The 19,671-nt window shown below is 38.9% G+C and overlaps 1 protein-coding gene across 5 annotated transcripts in view; it reads right to left on the bottom strand.

The window, feature by feature from the left end:
* Nucleotides 1–18,862, bottom strand: part of cadm1a (cell adhesion molecule 1a) — a 455,163-nt gene extending 436,301 nt beyond the window's left edge. For 2 of the 5 annotated variants that reach the window (XM_084940845.1, XM_084940846.1), the window contains exon 1: nt 18,713–18,859. In XM_084940845.1, coding sequence (XP_084796971.1) covers nt 18,713–18,785 — 73 coding nt within the window. In that variant the 5' untranslated portion in view covers nt 18,786–18,859. Of the gene's footprint in view, nt 1–18,712 lie in introns of all 5 variants that reach the window. The other 3 variants (XM_084940844.1, XM_084940843.1, XM_084940847.1) reach the window with 3 other exon arrangements.
* Nucleotides 18,863–19,671: the final 809 nt, after the last annotated feature.

Below are 19,671 nucleotides of genomic sequence, written 5' to 3'. Positions count from 1 at the left end.
GAGGATGGTTTAAAAATGAACCATGCAAATGTCATTGGAGGGATGTGGTATTTTTTCAATGCTAACTAGGGCCAAAGGGCAAAGAAGTTGGCTTTTCTTAAGTACTTGGGAATAAAGTTGTTCTCTCGCAGGGAATGACTTTCTTTTCCAGTACTTTTTATTTTGATAACACAGCTCAAGAGCCCAAATTCAGTGAGCTACCCATGGTGCATTTTGCCAAATTAGGATTTCTGTCACCCTTTTACTTCCATTTCTACCACATATAGGTTACACATCTTCCCCATTTTCTAATCTCACAGAGACCTTACTTCCATAAATGACGAGATTGAATTAGTGCTTTCTAATAGGCTCATAAGTGGCATTCTGGAAAGCTGACACTAGATGAAAGAGAGCAAGCGGCGTCATGCTAATGAATGTGTACACAGTGCTCCGTTTTGGTGTGGAGAGAGAAAAAAAAGCAGGTGTTAAGCATCACGGCACGGGCTGCATTTGTGTCAGCGCACCTCCGACAGGTGATGTGACACACATACAGCTACAGTTAAATCATTTGCTGTACAGCAGCCGTCCTGAGCTCTATCACGGCTGTCAAAGCATTTTTATTTAAATGTTAGTAAAGGCCTGATCCGTTTACAACAGCCAAAAATATACAAATGTTCATTTTCAGCACATTTTCTGATCGTATTCAAAGTAAATGTTTGTCTCAGAGATTACTGTGTCATTATTGTGTGCACAAGTATTTCTCGTAATGACCTTTCTAATGATTACAGTTGTTTTGTAGCATAAAGGTGCTCCTGTTAAGTAAGTTATCACATGGAATGAATTTTCAGTGTTTCCAGAATCATAAATATTTTTAAAAAATTACTTTGTCAACAACACTGGCAGCAAATCTATACGCATAATCATTAATTCATGATTTAGAATGCTGTGAAGCTTCAGGTTTCAGAAAAGTTCACTTTTTTTCTTCCCTTCCCTTTCTTGCACCTCTCCATCTGGACAATTCCAAGAACCAGTTTACCGAAATTACTAAATCTCTCAAAAACCTCTGGCAGCAGGCGACCAAATGGTAATCTCACCCAAGCGTTCAAACAGCCAGAGCGGTCCCTGAGTGCACGAGAGTGTGAACAAAGCCACAGTGTCTTGGAAATGATTAATATTTGATGAAGGCTAAGTGCAGGGAGGGAACCATAAGGTTTGGTTTGCTGTTTGGGTAAATGTGAGCAATCGTATGTGACTGTGAGAAAAGGTCATCTTTGTTTTTCATCAGTGCAGGTGACCTCAGAGGCTTTCCCCTCTTTTGTTTATGGAGCGTTTGCAGCATCTCTTCCCAATGTTTTATTTAAAACCCGCAGGGTGTAAAGTGATTAATTTGTTTCTAGCATGGTACTTCAAGTAGGGCAATAATAATCAATTTTAAGTGCTAAATTATAGCAGTAAAACTGTAACGACAATTAAGTTACCCAAATGCAGGAAGCTAAAGCAAACTCAAGCTAAATACATGATGTAAAGCTACACAGGAAGATGAAAATATCTCTCCGCGCACAGCAATTAAATCTACTTTGATCTGGGAGTTGTTTGATATAGTAACCTCCTAAACTCCAGTGAAGAAAAATCTCAATGTTAAAAGCCTCATACCACAATAGAAAGTGCTTCAGCCTTGTCCAACACCTTTGGGATGAGCTGGAACATTGACAGCAAACCTGGCCTTATCGTCTTACATCAGTGGCTGACTTCTCTAATGCTTTTGTGGCAGAATGGGAGCAAATCCCTGCAGCCAGGGTCAAAATATTGAAGAAAGCCCTCCCAGAGGAGTGGAGGCTGTTAAAGCAGCACATGAATGCCTGTAGTGCTGAAATGTCATTTTTAACAATCACAAAGAGATGGAATATTTAAGAGGTCTACGTACTATGGCATAGCCTAATATAGTGTAGATGGAATTGGCTACAACAGCTTTGGACTTCATGATCTATTGAAATGATCTAAATCCAAGAACGCGTATTTCGGGAATTTGTTAAATATTAAGATATGAATGTATATTTAATGAACACTTTTGTATTTAACTGCACAATGGACAATCTAACATATCTTAATATAGCATCGGTTGGCAATAATATTGAGCGGTTTAGTAAAAGACGGATTTTAACCTGGCATGGAGAGAATCAACCTACGTCAAAGTGCAATGTTTGCCTGTGTTTGTGCAGTGAATCTCTGTAGAAAGTCAATGCATGATGCATAAAACCCAAGTCAAATGGGCTAAGGACTTTTTTGTAGCTATCTCTGGAGATACACGAAGGTCTAATCACACCTAACCTATTTCTGATTTTTTCTTATGTCTAGTGACCTGTAGGGCAGCCCATATTCTGTATTAAAGGAGAGAAACGGCATCTAAACACAACCGGCAGTTTCTTAATATACTGGCTGAGGTAGAGACTTTAGCTTCAAGCTTAAATTTTGGAAACGGCATGAGTTTTATTGCTATGAATACTGAAGAGGTTAATACCGCTCTGTAAGCTATCTTACTTGAAATGAATATTGTATGGTATTCTACTTTGAAGTCAGCTACACTGCATTCTTGTACTGAAATTGCTTCCTAATTTTAAATACTAAAACATATGATAATATAATAAACAAGATGCTGAAAGACGCAGAATTTGTTGATTATCAGTGAAATAGGCAGTGTGAATAACTTTCTTCAATCATTTGGTTCAGTCTTATCAAACATACTTGTCTAAAGACAGGACATTCGTGTGCTTTACAGCAGCGGTCCCCAACCCCTGGGCCACAGACCGGTACCGGTCCGTGAGTCGTTTGATACCGGGCCACGATAGTTAAGGCTCAGGTGTGAAATGTATGGTTTTCAGGGTTTTTATCGTTATTTTTTTTATCGTTTTTATCATTAACTTGGTTTCCCTGGGTCTTTTCCCAGAATAAATCTTCTTTTTTTTTTTTTTGGTACCGGTACTGGTTTTATTTTGTTGTATTTATTTGTTGTATTTATGAAATATTGTCGGACATAAACCAGTCCATGGCGCAAAAAAGGTTGGGGACCGCTGCTTTACAGTAAAGGCACCCTACCTGGCATCACACACAGAACATCTACAGCATCATCTAAAGAAAGCACTTTAATCAGATATAATATTACGCTACAGAGCTTCAGAAAACTGAGCAGTGTTGTTGCATGCCACAGTAAAATCAAGTATTTAATGACTAAGGTGAGTTAAACAGTCATTAAGAAACTGCGGGAAGTGCTAAAGTATTATGGATTTCAAGCAGAAAATGTCACTTCTCTAAAAGGTTATTAAAATTTCTAAAACAAATAAAATGTTACAAAAATGTATTGCGATCGCAGTCACTCGCAGGCAGGTAGTGAAAATGCCGTGACAAAGTGCACTATTTACTTCATACGAGAACATTATGATGCTACACTGATGGGAGTGCAAGAAAGGAAAATTACCAGGCTGCCTCTCCACAGGCCTGAGTGATTATTCCCAAACACCAGTCTGGGTGCACCATAATCCCCCTTGTTTCTCAGGGGGTTCTGATTGTACTGCCATACATGCAGGAAATTTAATAAAACAAAATGTCCAAGGAAGCAATGTGGGGCCGTCTGTGTCAGAGGGGAACTGGGCTTAAATTATCAGCGGTTCGCCGTCTTTTGAAGCGAGAACACAGATGGACTTTATAAAACTATAATGTATGAATGGAGAATGTAAACATTTCAAGTTAGGGAAATCCACTAGCTGCCAGGATTTTAGAAATACTTGGAAAGTCGTTCAGCTGATACCAGCTTGACTAAGAATCCCAAATTCACAGAACATAAATAAGTGAAGTAAAGTTATATGAAATAAAACAATCAATCAGAAGACGGACTTGGTGTCCTTGATGGCAGCTACAGCACTGCTGGTTACTCATGACTCCAAGGAGTTTGGAAGTAGGTTTGCTCAATAAAATGTATTTTTACTGACAACATACAGCAGGGTAAAAGAAAAAAAATAGATAAACAAACCTTAGCCTTTTAAAAGCTAATGCTCTAAATCTACCATCGCAAAACCGAAAAAAAAAAAAAACAGTGAGGTCAAGCAGCACCCACACATACTCCAGCGCTAACATGGCGCGTGATACAGAAAACGTTAAGTACTTTCGAGTGGACTTCAAAACATTTCTGCAAAGGTTCAATCTCAAACCTTAAGATCAACATTTGCTCCATAAATAAAAAGCCATAAAAAAACCAACAACTTTGAAATAGCCCTTTTTTCCAGCTTCCATTGAACAAAGTCCAATTGTTCCTACTGCTCATTAATTTCAGCTGGAAACATATTGTCAGTCTCTAAGCTATGGTCTATGTCTGGAACGAACCCAAAATCATATAGGAAGTGGCTGTGTCAGCAAAACACTCGTTCTTACCCAGCAGCTACAATCTGTGCGGGATAGCATCCATTTGACTAATGTGATCAGTGCGGGATATTCAAAAAGTATATATAGAGAGCAATTTTTTTTAATTCTATAGTTGTGCAACAATCTGTTTCTAGATTTAGAAAGTCTTGTCAGGATAACAGGCCTTAATTAAAAGACAGAAGTGCCAGGGGCACACTGAATTGTTCTGCATTTTAAATGAACACCACCATGTGTCTGAAACGCCCACTCTATGGGAGTAGACAAAATAAATTAATCAGCATTCATCTATGTGTGATGCAGCGCACGCTCTATATATTTGCCAGAAATGCGGGCCAACAATACGACGTTGGGGACGACCTGTAAACTCTTCTTTTTCACTGTATGTACAATATCATTTTATTAAATGCCTTCCTTTCATTTTAAACCTTTATCAAATACACATTTTTTTACTTCAGCAAAAAGAGCAGATGCTTTTAGATATTGAAATGGGAAGAGGTCTTAAATGCAAGGAGTGAAAAGGAAGATAAAAACAAAACCTGGCTTTTCATAAGTAGCCTTTAGAACTCCGATGCTTGCAATACCACATGGTATATACAAATCTATCAATACGAAAAATAAATGAATAGCCGGGGATGCGCAAACGTACACAAAAACAAATTCATGCAACGGATACATTAAGCACACCACAGCTTTGTGGGTGCCTGTCCTCTGCTGATTAACTGGTCATTTTGATATTTAATTAAAGTAGCGAATGTCAAAAACTCTGCCCTTAAAAACCCTTAAAATCATAGCCATTAAAAAGAAATCTTTGAGATATTGTTTTAAAAAAAGCAAAAAAAAGAAGAGAACTGTGAAGGACATTACAACATCTGCAAAGAGCACTCCCATATGGAAAAGAAATAGGAAAAACTTATAAAAGACTTGCATAAGATGTGGCCTACTTCATATAGTAAATCATAAAAGGCTTATATGATTTACTCATTTACTTCATTTATATAATTTTCAAGGGATCTTATATCTGTTTTCATAAAAGTTTCACACAAGACAGATACAAACGTTATAAGATTTATATATATCTTTTCCATATGGGCTCCTACCAAACCCTGTATTTACATCTGACAGTTTTACAAACTCTTCTCTATAGTACGAATGCCCAAATGATATGTGGCATATTAAGAGAATGCTCAGGGCCTGAAATTAAGATTATTTCCACTTTATATGAATCAACAAAATGTGTCTTCCACAATATTTTTAGGATTTTGTTTTACAGAGGAGAGTAGTAGATCAAATCTCAAAAAATTTGCATTGTTGGGCCTGCTGTCACAGTCGGCTACCTTTGCCACTTTTCCACTGAAATGTCCCACAGTTGTCATTTATCCAAACATTAATATGACAAAATAGAAGGCTGACTGACACGGCCGTTACGCTCAGCCTTTGCTATTTTTGCTCTGAAATGACCCTCCCTTGTCATCTTTCAGCACATTAGCCTGACAAAATAGAAAGGAGATTGAAGTGGCACCATCTGTGGATGACAGAGGACGCAATGAATTGATTTTTACTGTCTGATGTGCCTTCTTTTTCTTTTTTTCCTTTATCTTCTTTTGAATATTACTAACCAATGACAGCACAGCTTAACAAAAACAAGCTGCAGCCTTTGTATCGCATTTCATTTTTAATTAGAATCAGTCGCAAACTGAAAAACTAGTCACCAGCTGACAACAAATTGTTTCCGTCATGACAAACAAATGCATTTGGGGACAGCAACTGAATTAATCCTGACTGGATTGTAGTTATCGTTAAAGATGTTCATATCAATCACGTAATATTCTGATTTGAACACACTGGGCAGATTTCAAAATTGAATTTCGGTGACCCGGGACTGCTCTGTGGATTATTTGTGGTGACTTTCACAGCCAGCGACCACGTCACCAAGGCTGCATCGATGCTAAAGTGCGAGAAAGTAGAGATGTGGTGTTTTTAAGCAGGGTGTGGACGACAGCAATAGACTTGATAAGTGCAATGTCGAAATAACTAAAGGGAAAAAGGAAAGAAGACAGAGATTTAAGGCATATTCTTCAAAAAAAGAAATGGCTAATCTGTGAGGTTTTGTGATTTCCTGTGCGTTGGCTGTATTAACCGTATTATTTAATAATCAACAAACACGGTTATGTTCTTAGCTGAAAACGGATGTCTGATTTTTTTGGAGTAAAATGACTTCATCTATGAGGTTTAATGCTGTTCTTTGGCTTTCAGAAAGCATTTGGCTGAATCTTTAACAGTACAATTACAAGCCAATCTTTCTGGTGTGGGAGGTAAAATAATGTATGCAGAACAAAGTACCGTCCTCCGCTAGTACTGTACAACAGGTCAGAGATTATATGAAGAATGTATAGTGACAGGGATTCTCAAAGCAGCTATATAGGAGGTGGTAAGCAAGCACATTGTCTCAGATTTCAAATTGACAGTCTACAGGCCTGGAGCACGAACTATCAAAGTCACTTTATGTAAAGTGACACGATTCACTTACATGTGGTCAATCATGTTTACAGAATTAAACACACAGAGGTAAACTGTCCATTATGGAATTCTACAATGCACTCTGACCGTTATGTATTTATAGCAGGTGTTTTATATTATATTCAATTTATTTCCACAGTTCCTCTTGATGATTCACAAAGGCTACAAATGTGATTGAGGCATGTTTATATGGTTTTATTATTGCACGGGTAAAAATAAAAATGAATTGATTTACATTGATTGAAATGGCCCATTCAGCTCCTTTGATTAAGAGGCAAAGTAAGGAATAAAATATATGAACTGTCGGTCATTTGGGTCATAAAAACTAAAAGTAAGCAAAAAAAGGCAAATGAATATCAATTAATTTACTTCCCAGTCAAAAATATTTTTTATGGTATTATTATGATATATCTGTATGTTGCATTTGTTTCATGTGTCACACTCCCAACATTTGTTAATTTTGTAAGTCATGACGAATTTGAAAACACACCCCAAGCCTGGCGATTAGCCTGCTAATTAAAATAATGCAGTTTAATGTCCAAACATGAATTTCTAATAGTTTTGCACAATGGCAACAATTTGACAAAAACGGAAACAAATAGAATCACAAAAGAAAGAAGGGCCACGAGGAGTAGCTGCTTGCAATAACCCATAAAGAGATCAAATTAAGATTCCAATTTATTTCCTAAGGGCACTAAGGGAGGTATTCATTTTTCACTGTGCAATTACAACGGTAAACTTTTTGCGAGTCAACACTGAAGAATTACTCTCTAGTAAATAACAAATACTACACCCAATTAAGACGTTCAAAATGACGGTGGCCTGATGCAACGCAACTTTTCACTTTCCAGGTGTTGCACGTGTTGCATCATCATTGTTGGTAACTCAAAGAAGGAGCGCTAAGATAAGACAGGATTGTGTTCAGCAATCAGCGATGTAGAGGGAATTAAATTATCCTGGCATGTCAGGTTAACTCTGCAGAGCCAGACAACCAATCAATACGCAGACAGATTGCTAGACCCACAGCTTCTCATCCTCAAAAAAATATTCTTATGCGGATTAACTGCTCCTTCACCCATTTTCATTTTCAGTTGAGAAGGTACTAATCTGACAGCCAAGTGAAGCCCAACAAATACTACACACTTCAAAGCGGCAAGAAACCGCTCTGGAAAAGGCCGGGTTCAAACATTTCCTTTCATTTCTATTTTCAGTCGGAGACACATACCCTGCCCATGGTATTTTTAACAACTTTTAGTAAACCCTCACATATATCTAGTTTTTTATTGATGTACGAACTGAACATTTCAGCTCAAAATTGTTTTACGAGTTGATATCATCAGTCTGACATTTTTTGACTTCATCATTATTTAGCTGTAAACATTTTTACATTTTAAAGCCAAAACAAAGTCTATTGGTGTTGTGCTGAAAGTTAATAAATATTTAGAGAAAAATATTATGTCACTTATTAAATTCTGGGCTGAAAAAACCCCACCAGGCATCACCACAACATAGCCACAGCCTGAAAGACCTTTGAACGGATGGATGGAGGACAACAATTTCAGCACTACCATGTGTTTGTCCCGAGGCCAAACCTCAAAGAGCCATGACCTAACAACAGGTCTAGGTTCCAGGTACTGACGTCCATTAAAGCTGTTTGGGTGCATGGTGTGAAAGCACTTTGGACAAATTGGTATCTGTACACCACAGCAGGACGCGATGTCTCTCTGAGTGCTTGCTGGATGTATGTCTACAGGAGAACTTGCTTTTTGATCGTTACACAATAAAATGAAAGCCACAAATATGAAATATGCTCATCTATCAAACAACATAATAACTATATTAAACTATTAAATCTGCCAAATGTTTTTTTTATGGATATTTAGCTTCAAAAAAAAAAAAAAGAAAAGAAAGAAAAGTACACCACCGCAAATGTACCATCCAGCTGTAAGGCTCGGTAAGAGTTTTGTTGCCTATTGTTTATAAAAAGATTCTTTTAAAATATTCATACTCTTTGAATCCTGCTGTGTGTCTTCTTCAAGCAACAGCACAAGAAGTTATACACAGGGAACTGAATTGTAAGTCTTTCAGATCAGAGCCTGTAACAGAGCAGGGGATTGTTTGTCCTACTTGCTGTGATTGTGCAGGCCTGACTAATTGTGTTCCAGGAAATCAAATCAACCGGTCTCCTATTTCCATTTTATTATTTTTCCTAAAACACAAACACCCCTTACATTTTAGCAAGTGATTATATATGGGTCTTATCTATTTGATGTACAGAAAAATATATATATTTTTGCATCTTGGTTTTCGTATCTTAGTTATAAAGCAGTCTTACTCAAGCCTTACAACTAAGAGTGATTAGATCAGCGCTTGCTTTCAGGATATACTAAAACCTAAGTCTTAGTATATTTAGTGTAAATTAAGATGAAAAAAAAAAGGATACATGCCGGGTTTGTTTCGTGTGTTTTTAAGTCACACCAAACCTAATGATATCATACATAAACAAGTAGAATCACGTTTTACTAAACGTCAGCTAGCAGGGGTGTTAGGGTCTCAGTCATCTAGGTCATGGTAGTTTTAAGAGCTAGGATCCTTTCACATTGTTATTGACTTTGGAAACTAGAAAAGTGGAAGCTCTCCTTGAGTTTCTTTTTTTTTTCCAAAGGTAATCGTGCCAAAGTTAATGTTATCTGTCGCCCCTATTTTTTGATCTTTGTTCATTAACTGGTTCTTTTGGAAAATATGTTTTCCGGACATCATCAGTTGTAGACGACATGGTAAAGGTAAATCTAAATCCTAATATTTATAAGGGTACTTATTTTCAACCAATTGTTCCCCAAAAGTACCAGCTTTTACGCAAAACTGCAGAAAGCCTTTGCTTGCAGTGGGAATGAACACAAGCATCCATAGAATTCCACCAAAGGTGCTTTGTGAGTCAGGAAACCCCCGAGTTCACATTGAAAATCCTCTTTATAGTCTTCATCAAAGAGGTGTTTGCTGCCAATTCTCGTGGTTCTAAATAATGACAGATTCACTGGGCGAAAGAACTTATTTCCCATGCCAACTTTCCATTTTTCTCAATGAAAAAGGATACTGTTCTTCTCTCTAAATAATGACTAGTGGAAAACAAAGTAATGGAAGGAGGTGCTATTCTTTTTCATACCAAAGAGAATTGGACGGTGACACAAAGTGGATTAAGTGGTGCTTTGCAGTGTTACAATCCATGATTTAGGCTCAAAGAAGTGCCCTCTTGTCTTGTAGCAGGTATGAATTTCCTCTGCATCATCCAACTAGGACACCGGGAAAATGAGATTGTGCTACTGTACAATAGTTGTCTGGCAATAGTGCAGAAAATGTCAGTCAAGACAGAGTGACAATAGATGAGACAAAGGACAGGAACCAAGCACAGTGGGGAGACACGATCCAGTTCCACTGGAAACGGTGTAACAGCCTGAAGGGTCTCATCAGGAGCAAATTCACTGAAATGTAATACAAGCTGGAGTGTTATGTAAAATGAAAGATGGAAGAACCCAGATCACTCAAGCCTTGTGTGCTCTTGCAGCTGATGCATACCTGTATTGTATTCAGAAGGGCATTCATTTCCCCTCCGACGATTACAACCGAACACCAGCTGTATTGTTTATTTGGCTGAAAGCACAAATGATCTGCATTGATTCCTTTTTCATTCATTGCTGAACTCGGCTATTGTAAGTATGATTGCAGGAAAAATGGGTCCAATTACAGCAAAGCAATGCCTCCCTGCGACTCCACAGCACAGCAAGATGATGAAGTCCTCAAAGTCAGAGGAAGGGGGCAATCAAAGACCCCTTATTGTCTCTTGTTAATTCAAAAACTGGAATGGAAAACATTTCTTGCTGTGATTGACAATGGTTCACTTGGGATTTCAAATTAGATTAGTCAGCCATACAGCTTCACTATTAGGGCTGTTACACTGTCCTTGATACGACCCTCCACATTACACTGAAATGACTCATCAGTTTATTAATGAGTCGACTCCCACAAAAACCTTCATTTACATACTTGCCAATTGTTTTTATTCATTTCTCCATGAAATTGTTCAAGTACTTAATGATTCGACTTTACCACGTTTGGCTGTTGCTCTTATTTGTTTCATATAATTGCAAAGTTAAAGTCAATTTTAGACAGTACAGACTACAGCCAATTTATACTACAAAAATACAAATATACTGGTGTTAAAGGTATAATAAAAATAAGAAATGCTATATTTATCCCACATTTATGAAAATCTTAATATATATTACTATGTACTATTGTAAATATCCATCTATGCAACAGCGATATATCAATCATACTAATTTTTTTTTCATTTATGATTTCAAATATTAATGTTTTGAATGTATCATATTTACAGGATTTTGTACATAGATTTTTAAGCCAATTTTCCATTATGTTAAAAAGGTTTTGTGATGTTGCATAAACAAAAGAGTCTGAAATTCAGAATTTTGTCCTCTATATATTTTGCAATCGATCAAGACTGCTTGAGATTGTTATCTGACTTTGCAAAGACTCCTCCTTGGTTCTCTTGAAGGGTTGTTTTTTTTTTTTTATTAAAGACTAATGAGTTTATTAAAGTACATTTTATTAGGACTGAAAAAATATACTTCCAACATGTTTTTTGTGGTGCCATTTTTTAAGCAAAACAAATCACGAATTTTGATTGAAACTGAAATTGAAGAAAAAAAAATATTTTTCATACTATTAGTACTACTGTACTGACACCATATACTGATACTGGTATTGATCGACACCAGCACTCCTTTGACTCAAATGCAATTTCATGCATCTATTCCAGTGGTTTCCCTAAAATATAACCTATTTTAGATAATTAATGCTCATTTGATCTTTTTTATTTGATTTTTTTACAAATGAAGTAAGAATACTGTTGCCTGTATAAACAAAGTACATTAGTAGCTATATAAACATTAAATAAAATACCATTTCTAATAATCTTTGCTTGAAAGGGTTAAACAATTATATCCTCATTAGTTTCATTCATGTTTGTTGGCACATGGCTGTTTTTGATCTTCATTCCAAAAATAGATATCAGATACTAGTGTCCGTGTTATCAGTTATATTATCTCAATATATTATCTCAATCCTACCACTAACGGCCTCCAATACGTGGCTCCTCACTACTCAGGTCTAATTAGCTGACTGGGCCATTTTCCAGTCAACACAATACTTCAGATCTAGAGTGAAAAAGATCAGACGTGAAAAAAAGAAGAAGTGGAACTTGAGCATTGCCTGGACAGCTCCACAAGGAAGCCACAAATGTAGTTCAATTTCATACACACAGGATGGATTTAGCCTGCATTTCCTGCAGTGCTGTCAAATTCCCTGGGGAGACTTCCAAAGATCATGGTATTCACAAATCCTTTAGTGCCTGTTGGTGCAACACAAGAATCCAGCTCAAGCCATTCAAAGACCCACTTCCTAAACTAAGGTCTCTTTTTAACAGAAGCTCCACAATCCAGGCAATTCTTGGCGAGCACAATGGACTGCTGTCTACGCTTCTGAAAATGTTTCTGGCAAGACAGTGGAATCCAAGGGACATGGACCAACGCTCTTCGGGAGGTGAAGCCAAATAATGATGTTTATGTAGAAGATATATATTTGTATGATTACGGCACTATAATGAAAGCGACTGTGACAAACTGGCGACCTGTCCAGGGTGTACCCCGCCTCTCGCCCTGTGACAGCTGGGATAGGCTCCAGCGCCCCCCGCGACCCTGAAAAGGATAAGCGGAAGCGAATGAATGGATGGATAGATATGTGAGTATGTGTGTGCTTGTGGGGATTTCTTCCCAAATTCATGATTAACATGTTGCTTGGATATCTACCATTTGCGCAAGAAATTTTAAGGGTCAGAGAAGATCACGAGAAGAAATGGAGCGGGCGGGGGTACAGGAGTAACACTCACTGTTCTGTAAGTTAACCACAGTGCTTCACTCTGCTCGGGGTACAGATTACATCCTCTTTATCCTGGCATAGGAATAAACACCCCAGGGTCACTGCCTCTGTCGTCAGCAACAGATGTAGACAAAGCTGCAGTTCAGACGTTTCATCTGTGCCACACAGTATGCATCAAGGTGAGTGGATAGTCATATATTAAGCAAGTTATGCTATAAGGCCCAACAACTAAAGACTTTTCAGCAATGTAAATATGTGGACATATATAGTTTTTTCCCTCTTTTTAATTAGAAAAAGGCGTGCACTTCCACAGCTGGTTAACAGGATACGTAGCACCTTTACACAGTAGTCCTGCAAATGGTTTAATAGGACAAAATTGCTGAAAATACAGCAACCAAGTTGTGTGTGTGTGCTTTTCACTGCTTTTTTACCAGAGTTTGAGAATCACTAGTTTTACACAACTGCTTGAACAACTCCAGAAGAATTTGCTGTCTTGCCCATTCACATTTGTTATTCATATGTGTGACTAAGCCCAGGTACCGTAACACAGACAAGAGACGGAAGCAGCAGCACGTGATGACTGCACCCCCCCCTTCAAAAAAAGACCATGCTGTCACTGATGATAGCTGCACTGACTAAATTTAGTCAATGGGAGGAGTGACGAGAGGAAGAGGAAATTGTCAGAAAGAGGAAGTGCTCGTCCTATATGCATTTGGCAGGGATGACATTAAAACTGAAAATCATCCCCACTTGTATGTAATTATCTGGGATTTTATCAGAACACAATCACAGAAGTGGTCTTCTGTTGAGTGGATCTCGGTCATCAACATACATCGGTTTCTGTAGCTGCAGAGTCTAATAATAAAACACAGGCCAGCCTGTAAAGATTTCAGAGGTAAATGCTCATCTAGCGTGCCACTCTACCCAGCACTGTGCAGTGCATATTTATTATGCAATTACTCTAAAAAGCACAATCTAGATAAACCTTAATTAGGGAAACAATGCTAGGAAAAATGGTGCCTATCAGACTGCCTCAGATTTGAGCTTCCACAAAGTTAAGAGACTAAAAAAAGACATTACATAATAAATTATTAGAAGCTGAGTTTTTTTTTCTCGTCTCTACTGTGGGTCAACCTTGTGTCTTTCACGTTCCAAATCCACCGCTTGCAACACTGCTTGTCAGCTCCAAGACCACACTGTGAGAAGACAGCATACAACAATCTTAACAGCCAAAGTAACACATCAAGGTGATTTATGTGTGCAAAGTTAAGCTGGTCAGGACACAAAGTGGAAAAAGTACTACGTACGTGACATTTTTTCCCTTTTAAATCTTACATAATGGAACCACGGTCTTGCAGTTTTCCTCTTTGAGCTCCGCACAGAGGAACTACTTAAATTAGTCTGCGTTTGTTTTTAGCACACACTTGCTAGAGGCCTCAGCCAGACGAGAATCCTGCAAGTGAAAAATAGCAGCATTCATCACTGAGGCCTGTTGTGCATTAACAGCAATTAATATGAGCACATAAATATTCAAAGATCACTTTCATTTTACTCATTTCACTTGTTTCACACCCAGGTTGTCAAAATGTGTACGGAATAGTCTAATTTGATGCATAGGCCGGTAGGCTGCTTTCTGAATAGCATATTGCAGCATACGCCCACCCCCACCAATCCCCTCAAGAGATTTGAAATCGCAGGGTGCTTACTTGACATCCCATCATTTGGCGGATCACTAACAAGTAGGCCATAAACCTTTTTTCTCCCTTTGATTACACTAAGTGCGCAGAGGCCAGATGCGACCCAGCCCAGTCATCTGTTGGCTTGCCAGCAGAGTCACTGTAGACTGGCAGAGGCAGGAGGAGGAGGAGGGGGGGTCACTTGGGGTCCCCTCCCTTCAGGAATAAAGCCATTGTTCTTCATTAGAGCTGGAGAGGCTGCTGGAGGGTACAGACGGTGAACAAGTCCATTTACACACCTGTTTTCCAGCAGTATGGCTTCTACCAGCTTGACTCTGAGCCAAACCACACTGTATGATTCATTTGTGCGTGATGCAGCTTTTCTTTGTAACTGAAACAGACCGTAGCCAGTTGGAGGTAATAACACACATGACAAATTTCGTACAAAAAGTTTGGGTTTTTTTTAAGAAATAATTAAATTGTTCGGTTAAGTAATTCTGTCTAGGCTGTAAAAGCAGGTAGGGCTTGGGCTAAGTGCATCATGTTGAGCATCTATAATGAAACTCTGCAGTCATCCCAGCACCAGTACAGCTCCTCGTTTTGTTTTTAAACAGTGAAGGTGATCATGAGTTTTTTTGTTTGTTTGTAGAGCTAATGCTAGTCATCGATTCAACATATCCACCAATAAATTACACTTATTATTTTGCACGTCTTAACTTTTGGACCAAAATACCCAAAACACTTATTAGTGCATCGAGCCTACTCAAGGTTAACAGAGACATGCTTGACTGCTAATCACAACGCTTAAATTAGCGCAGCAACTGCTAGAAAGATGTAAACTTCAGTGTTAATCATGCAACAGCTTCTCACCTTGTGCCTTCAGGTCAATCTAAAGTGGAGACAACAATGCAAATGCTTTTCTAACGCGACCAATAAATCTTTTGTAAGGAGCACAACAGGTTCAGTGGCAGGGTGCACGGAGATAACATCTTAAATGAGCTGTCAAATGAAAGGCATCCCAGGTTTAGGTTGTATTCAAATCCACACTACAGCCTAAAACTACTGAAATGAGATTCTTTTTCAGCTACACTATTGAGTATTAGAGAATCCCACTAAACTACATCCTTGCTATTTAATTTATTATCCCTGATATTAGTTTACAGTTTGGAATAACCTGTCAAGTATCACATTAGGGCAGTAAATCACTTGGATTTTTGATACAGTATGCTAAAAAAGACCTTTCAAGTTAAGCATAAAATATTTATTCTACCTTGTGTTTCGCTATGACAAAGCAGCAAGCCACAACCTAATCTACTCCTGTCAGTTTTCCATCAGCAGTTAGTGAGACTGAACCTTTAAAACAGACACGACTAATGCTCTTATCCTAACATAATCATTACCCAAACCTGAACACGTGGTGACATTCAAGATAAGTCATGTTAACACGCATTTTTCCTGCATTCAAACACACATACCAGTCCCCGCTCTCACCTGCGCTAAGACACAGTTGCATAACTTTGCAAAAATGAAAACAGCGACACGTCTTACTATAAGTGAAGGATTGCCTAACCGCGTTTTCAAGTCTCAGCAGGCTTACGGTCAGGGTGTGCTGCGTCTGCGCTCTTTAATAAACACCTGTAAAGCACCGGGCCCGGGTGTTCTAAACCTGTAATCTGCACTACAACTGGCCTTACTAAACACTTCTGTGCAGAATCACAAAGGAACTGTATAAATGCAGAGAAATGGAAAAATGCATAAATTACAGCAGGATACAACATGTGCATCTGCTTGGAACTGTTAATTACTACAGGACTGCATGATTATCGCTGATGTTTCACTCAGTATACGCATCATAGTAAAATAACACCTTTCTCACTTTCCTGAAAGCAGTGGAAAGCGAGAAAATACTCAGCGCCTATTATCTTCTAAAAAAGTACCATTAAATAAATTTTAAAAAATCCACGTATATGAACAGCAAAGAATTTGGATAAATACTATGAGCACAACTTAAAAATGATGCCTACTAAATATCTGTTTACTGTTTGATTCCCCTGAAATAACTTATTCCGACTAAAGTTATAACTTTTATTTACTTCACAGGATGAAAAGCTATCTCTGGAAGTACATTGGTTTGCCAAGAAAACAAGAAATGATGTGAGAGTGGAGCACAGAGATTGGTACCATCTTCTAAATCTTTTCTTATAGAACAAGAGGTGATTTCCCAGCAGTCTGAGTCCAACCTGTGTAACACCATGAAACTTGAAATGAATTGATGCAGCCTTCTATTAGACTGTCTACATTGTAGAAATCACCACTCTTTAATGCTTAACCACAATGAGAGCTTACAGTATTCTGCTCGGGGTAAATAATTGATATGCTTTGTGCAAGTGCGCCCTGAGCTTTGTTTGAAATCACTGGAGCCATTTTCATGAAGGTAACAGCACTGCCCACTGTCCAGCAAAGGACAGCAACAGCCTTGTTTGCTTTGTTGTTGGCTTTTTACTGACTTGAGAAAACAAAAAAAACATTGATTCATTTAAAAAAGGGGTTAAAAAAACAAAAAGTAGATTAAGCCTTGTGGATAATCCACAATGTGACAAACGAGGACATCTGCACTCCCGTCATTTTCACCCCCACCCCGAGGCTCGGCACTTAGCATAAAAAGGGGTTATGATCTGCAGACGAACAGCTTCGCACTAACTTTAAGTTAGTAATGATTCGTTACATAATTGGCTTGATGTAAATACATTACTACCGCCGGTGGTGGAAGCGGCAAAGCAAGTGCTTTCACCACAGCTTCAGCGTATCACTGTCCAAGGATAAATAACCCCCGAAACGGAGCGTGTATTTCCCAGTAGCTCACGACAACCCCCCCCCCCCCCCACACACACACACACTACCCCCTCCTCCTCCTCCAGTTTTCAACGCGGACTTCGTGCTGGCAACAAACAGCCCCAGCACTTTATCTCTTCCTACTAAATAAACGTCCGTGCTTTCCTTTACGCGCTCAACATCACCAAGCGTTCAAAAAAGAAAGAAGGAAAGAAATCGTGTCGCAGTTTTCGCCCGGCTTTATCTGTATCCTATCCGCTTCTTTAAAGCTTCTGACTCAGATTACTACACCCGGACGAAAAGCTTTGATGTTTTCATGCATGGCTCCACAGCAAATCCAGTCCCGGTGTTATGAAAACACAGCCCAGAGCGCGACTGCGAACTCGGTGAAATTAATCTTTCCTTGTTTGCCATTAACAGTTTACGCGCATTAGGCGGTGATTTGAGATATCGCCTAGACTCCTCCGACACCGCTTTTCAGTTCGGCGTTCAGCTAAAATACACGAGCGGCACTTGTTTCTTTGAAAAGACAACTTTTATAACGGGTTAGGCGCTCTCCACACGACATCCAGCGGGATGGCCGAGAGTGAACAGATTCGGAAAAATAGAGATTAAACGCGGGGGGAGAGAGGAAAAAAACTACTGATTCGTGTGAGGCCGTTGTGCTGAATTTTCCTGTTATTAATATGCGGAGAGTCACGTTTTAATACATGATAATTCCTGTTTCTTCCCATTAAATGAACACAGTTTTGAGCAGTTTGCGCTTTCTTTTCCTCCGATTGCACGTTGTCGGGGCTGCTGCTATTCCACTTGAACGCACCGCTGTTTTCTGTGGTTTACAGCGTTCCGAACACGCTACACAAGTAAACCAAAGCTAGCGCACTACATAAGCAACCCTCAGTTTAAGCATGTCACATATACATCCTTATATCCCTAATAAGCGACCAAAACACCACGCCATTTGTTTTCTCACATCAGCATTTATTTTATTTTTTTTTAAACCCAAGAGTTGCCAGCTGTGTAGCGGCAAAGCCATTCAGCCTATACCCTAATGGTGAGCTGACCAAAGTGATGCATTCCAGGGGCAACGCATCTGTAACGCCGGTTCCGATGCATCCACGCGCGCATCGGCTTCTTTCCTCACAGTAATTCAACTTTACGGGGAGGTTTTGTTACTTCTTGCTCAGCAGCATCACAGTACAACTGCACAGTAACGTCCGAATGCTCTCAAAAGCACAAATTGCCCAGAACGCTGTTCATATTGCACTCGTTCGCATCTACATCCACGGAAATCTAAGAACAAAGTGCCACTTCCATTTAGACACCCGCGGGAAAAGTCCTACCTTTGTGAAGAGCCGCCGAAAATATGAATAAAAAGAGAATAGTCGCGAGAGAGCCGCTGCGAGCGTTCGCCATGTTGGACACCTGCTTCAGTATGGCAGAGATAGAGGCAGCTTCACCTATAGCTGCTACAACGGGACTCACTTAATGAGATGCGAGAAAGGGAGGGTACTATTTACCATATTCATTTATTACCAGTGTTGATAAATACTGTTATTTGTAATGGACGTGCCTCACAGCCTATTGAATAGCTCTCTGAATATGCTATTGGAGGGCGGAAAAGTGTTTTTAACGCTGTGTTCTGCTGCAGGGTTGGTTAGGAGGTGCCTGTGTGTGGTGTTAGTAGCTTGGCGTTAGTCTCTTTTGTAGAGTTTTTCTTTTGTATTTTGAACATTTGAAAACTATACTGATCATTTCACCCACTTGTATGTAATGCTTCAGAAGAGCAGGGATGGTCATACTATTTTTGAGGCCCTAAGGCCCCCAGCCCCCCTCCCTGTATATAAAAGATGGATGTATTAATTTCTGGAACACTGTCTTGAAGGCTCAAGTTTGGCATTTTGGCTGGCACAGGCTTAGTTAGTGCTGCAGTTAGGAGTTACAATTTTGCACTCCCAGATCACTTTAATCACTTTTTGGATAAATGAGGTTTGTAGTTAACTAGGTTAATATATGTAAGGAAATACTCCACAAGCTTACCACAAGTGATTTCCTTTTGGCAGCTGCACTTCTACGTCAGTAAGTTGTGTTAATTTCTGAAAATAATCAGTCTACACAAAACTGAGAGCATTAAAAATAAATTAAACAAATAATTAAAAGTTGAGCAAAAGCATATGTGACTATCATAAACAATATAATAGATGTATCTCCTAGATTAGAAAAGTGAGGCTAATGTGCCCTCTTTTTAAAAGCCACCAGGGGGCAGTACGCGTTGTTGCAAAAAGACCCTTGAAAATAACTT

This window comes from Perissodus microlepis, chromosome 10 (assembly GCF_051167445.1).
Source record: "Perissodus microlepis isolate ML-2025 ecotype Zambia chromosome 10, ASM5116744v1, whole genome shotgun sequence".
Lineage (NCBI taxonomy): Eukaryota > Metazoa > Chordata > Actinopteri > Cichliformes > Cichlidae > Perissodus > Perissodus microlepis.
This window is presented reverse-complemented; position numbering and strand designations above follow the sequence as displayed.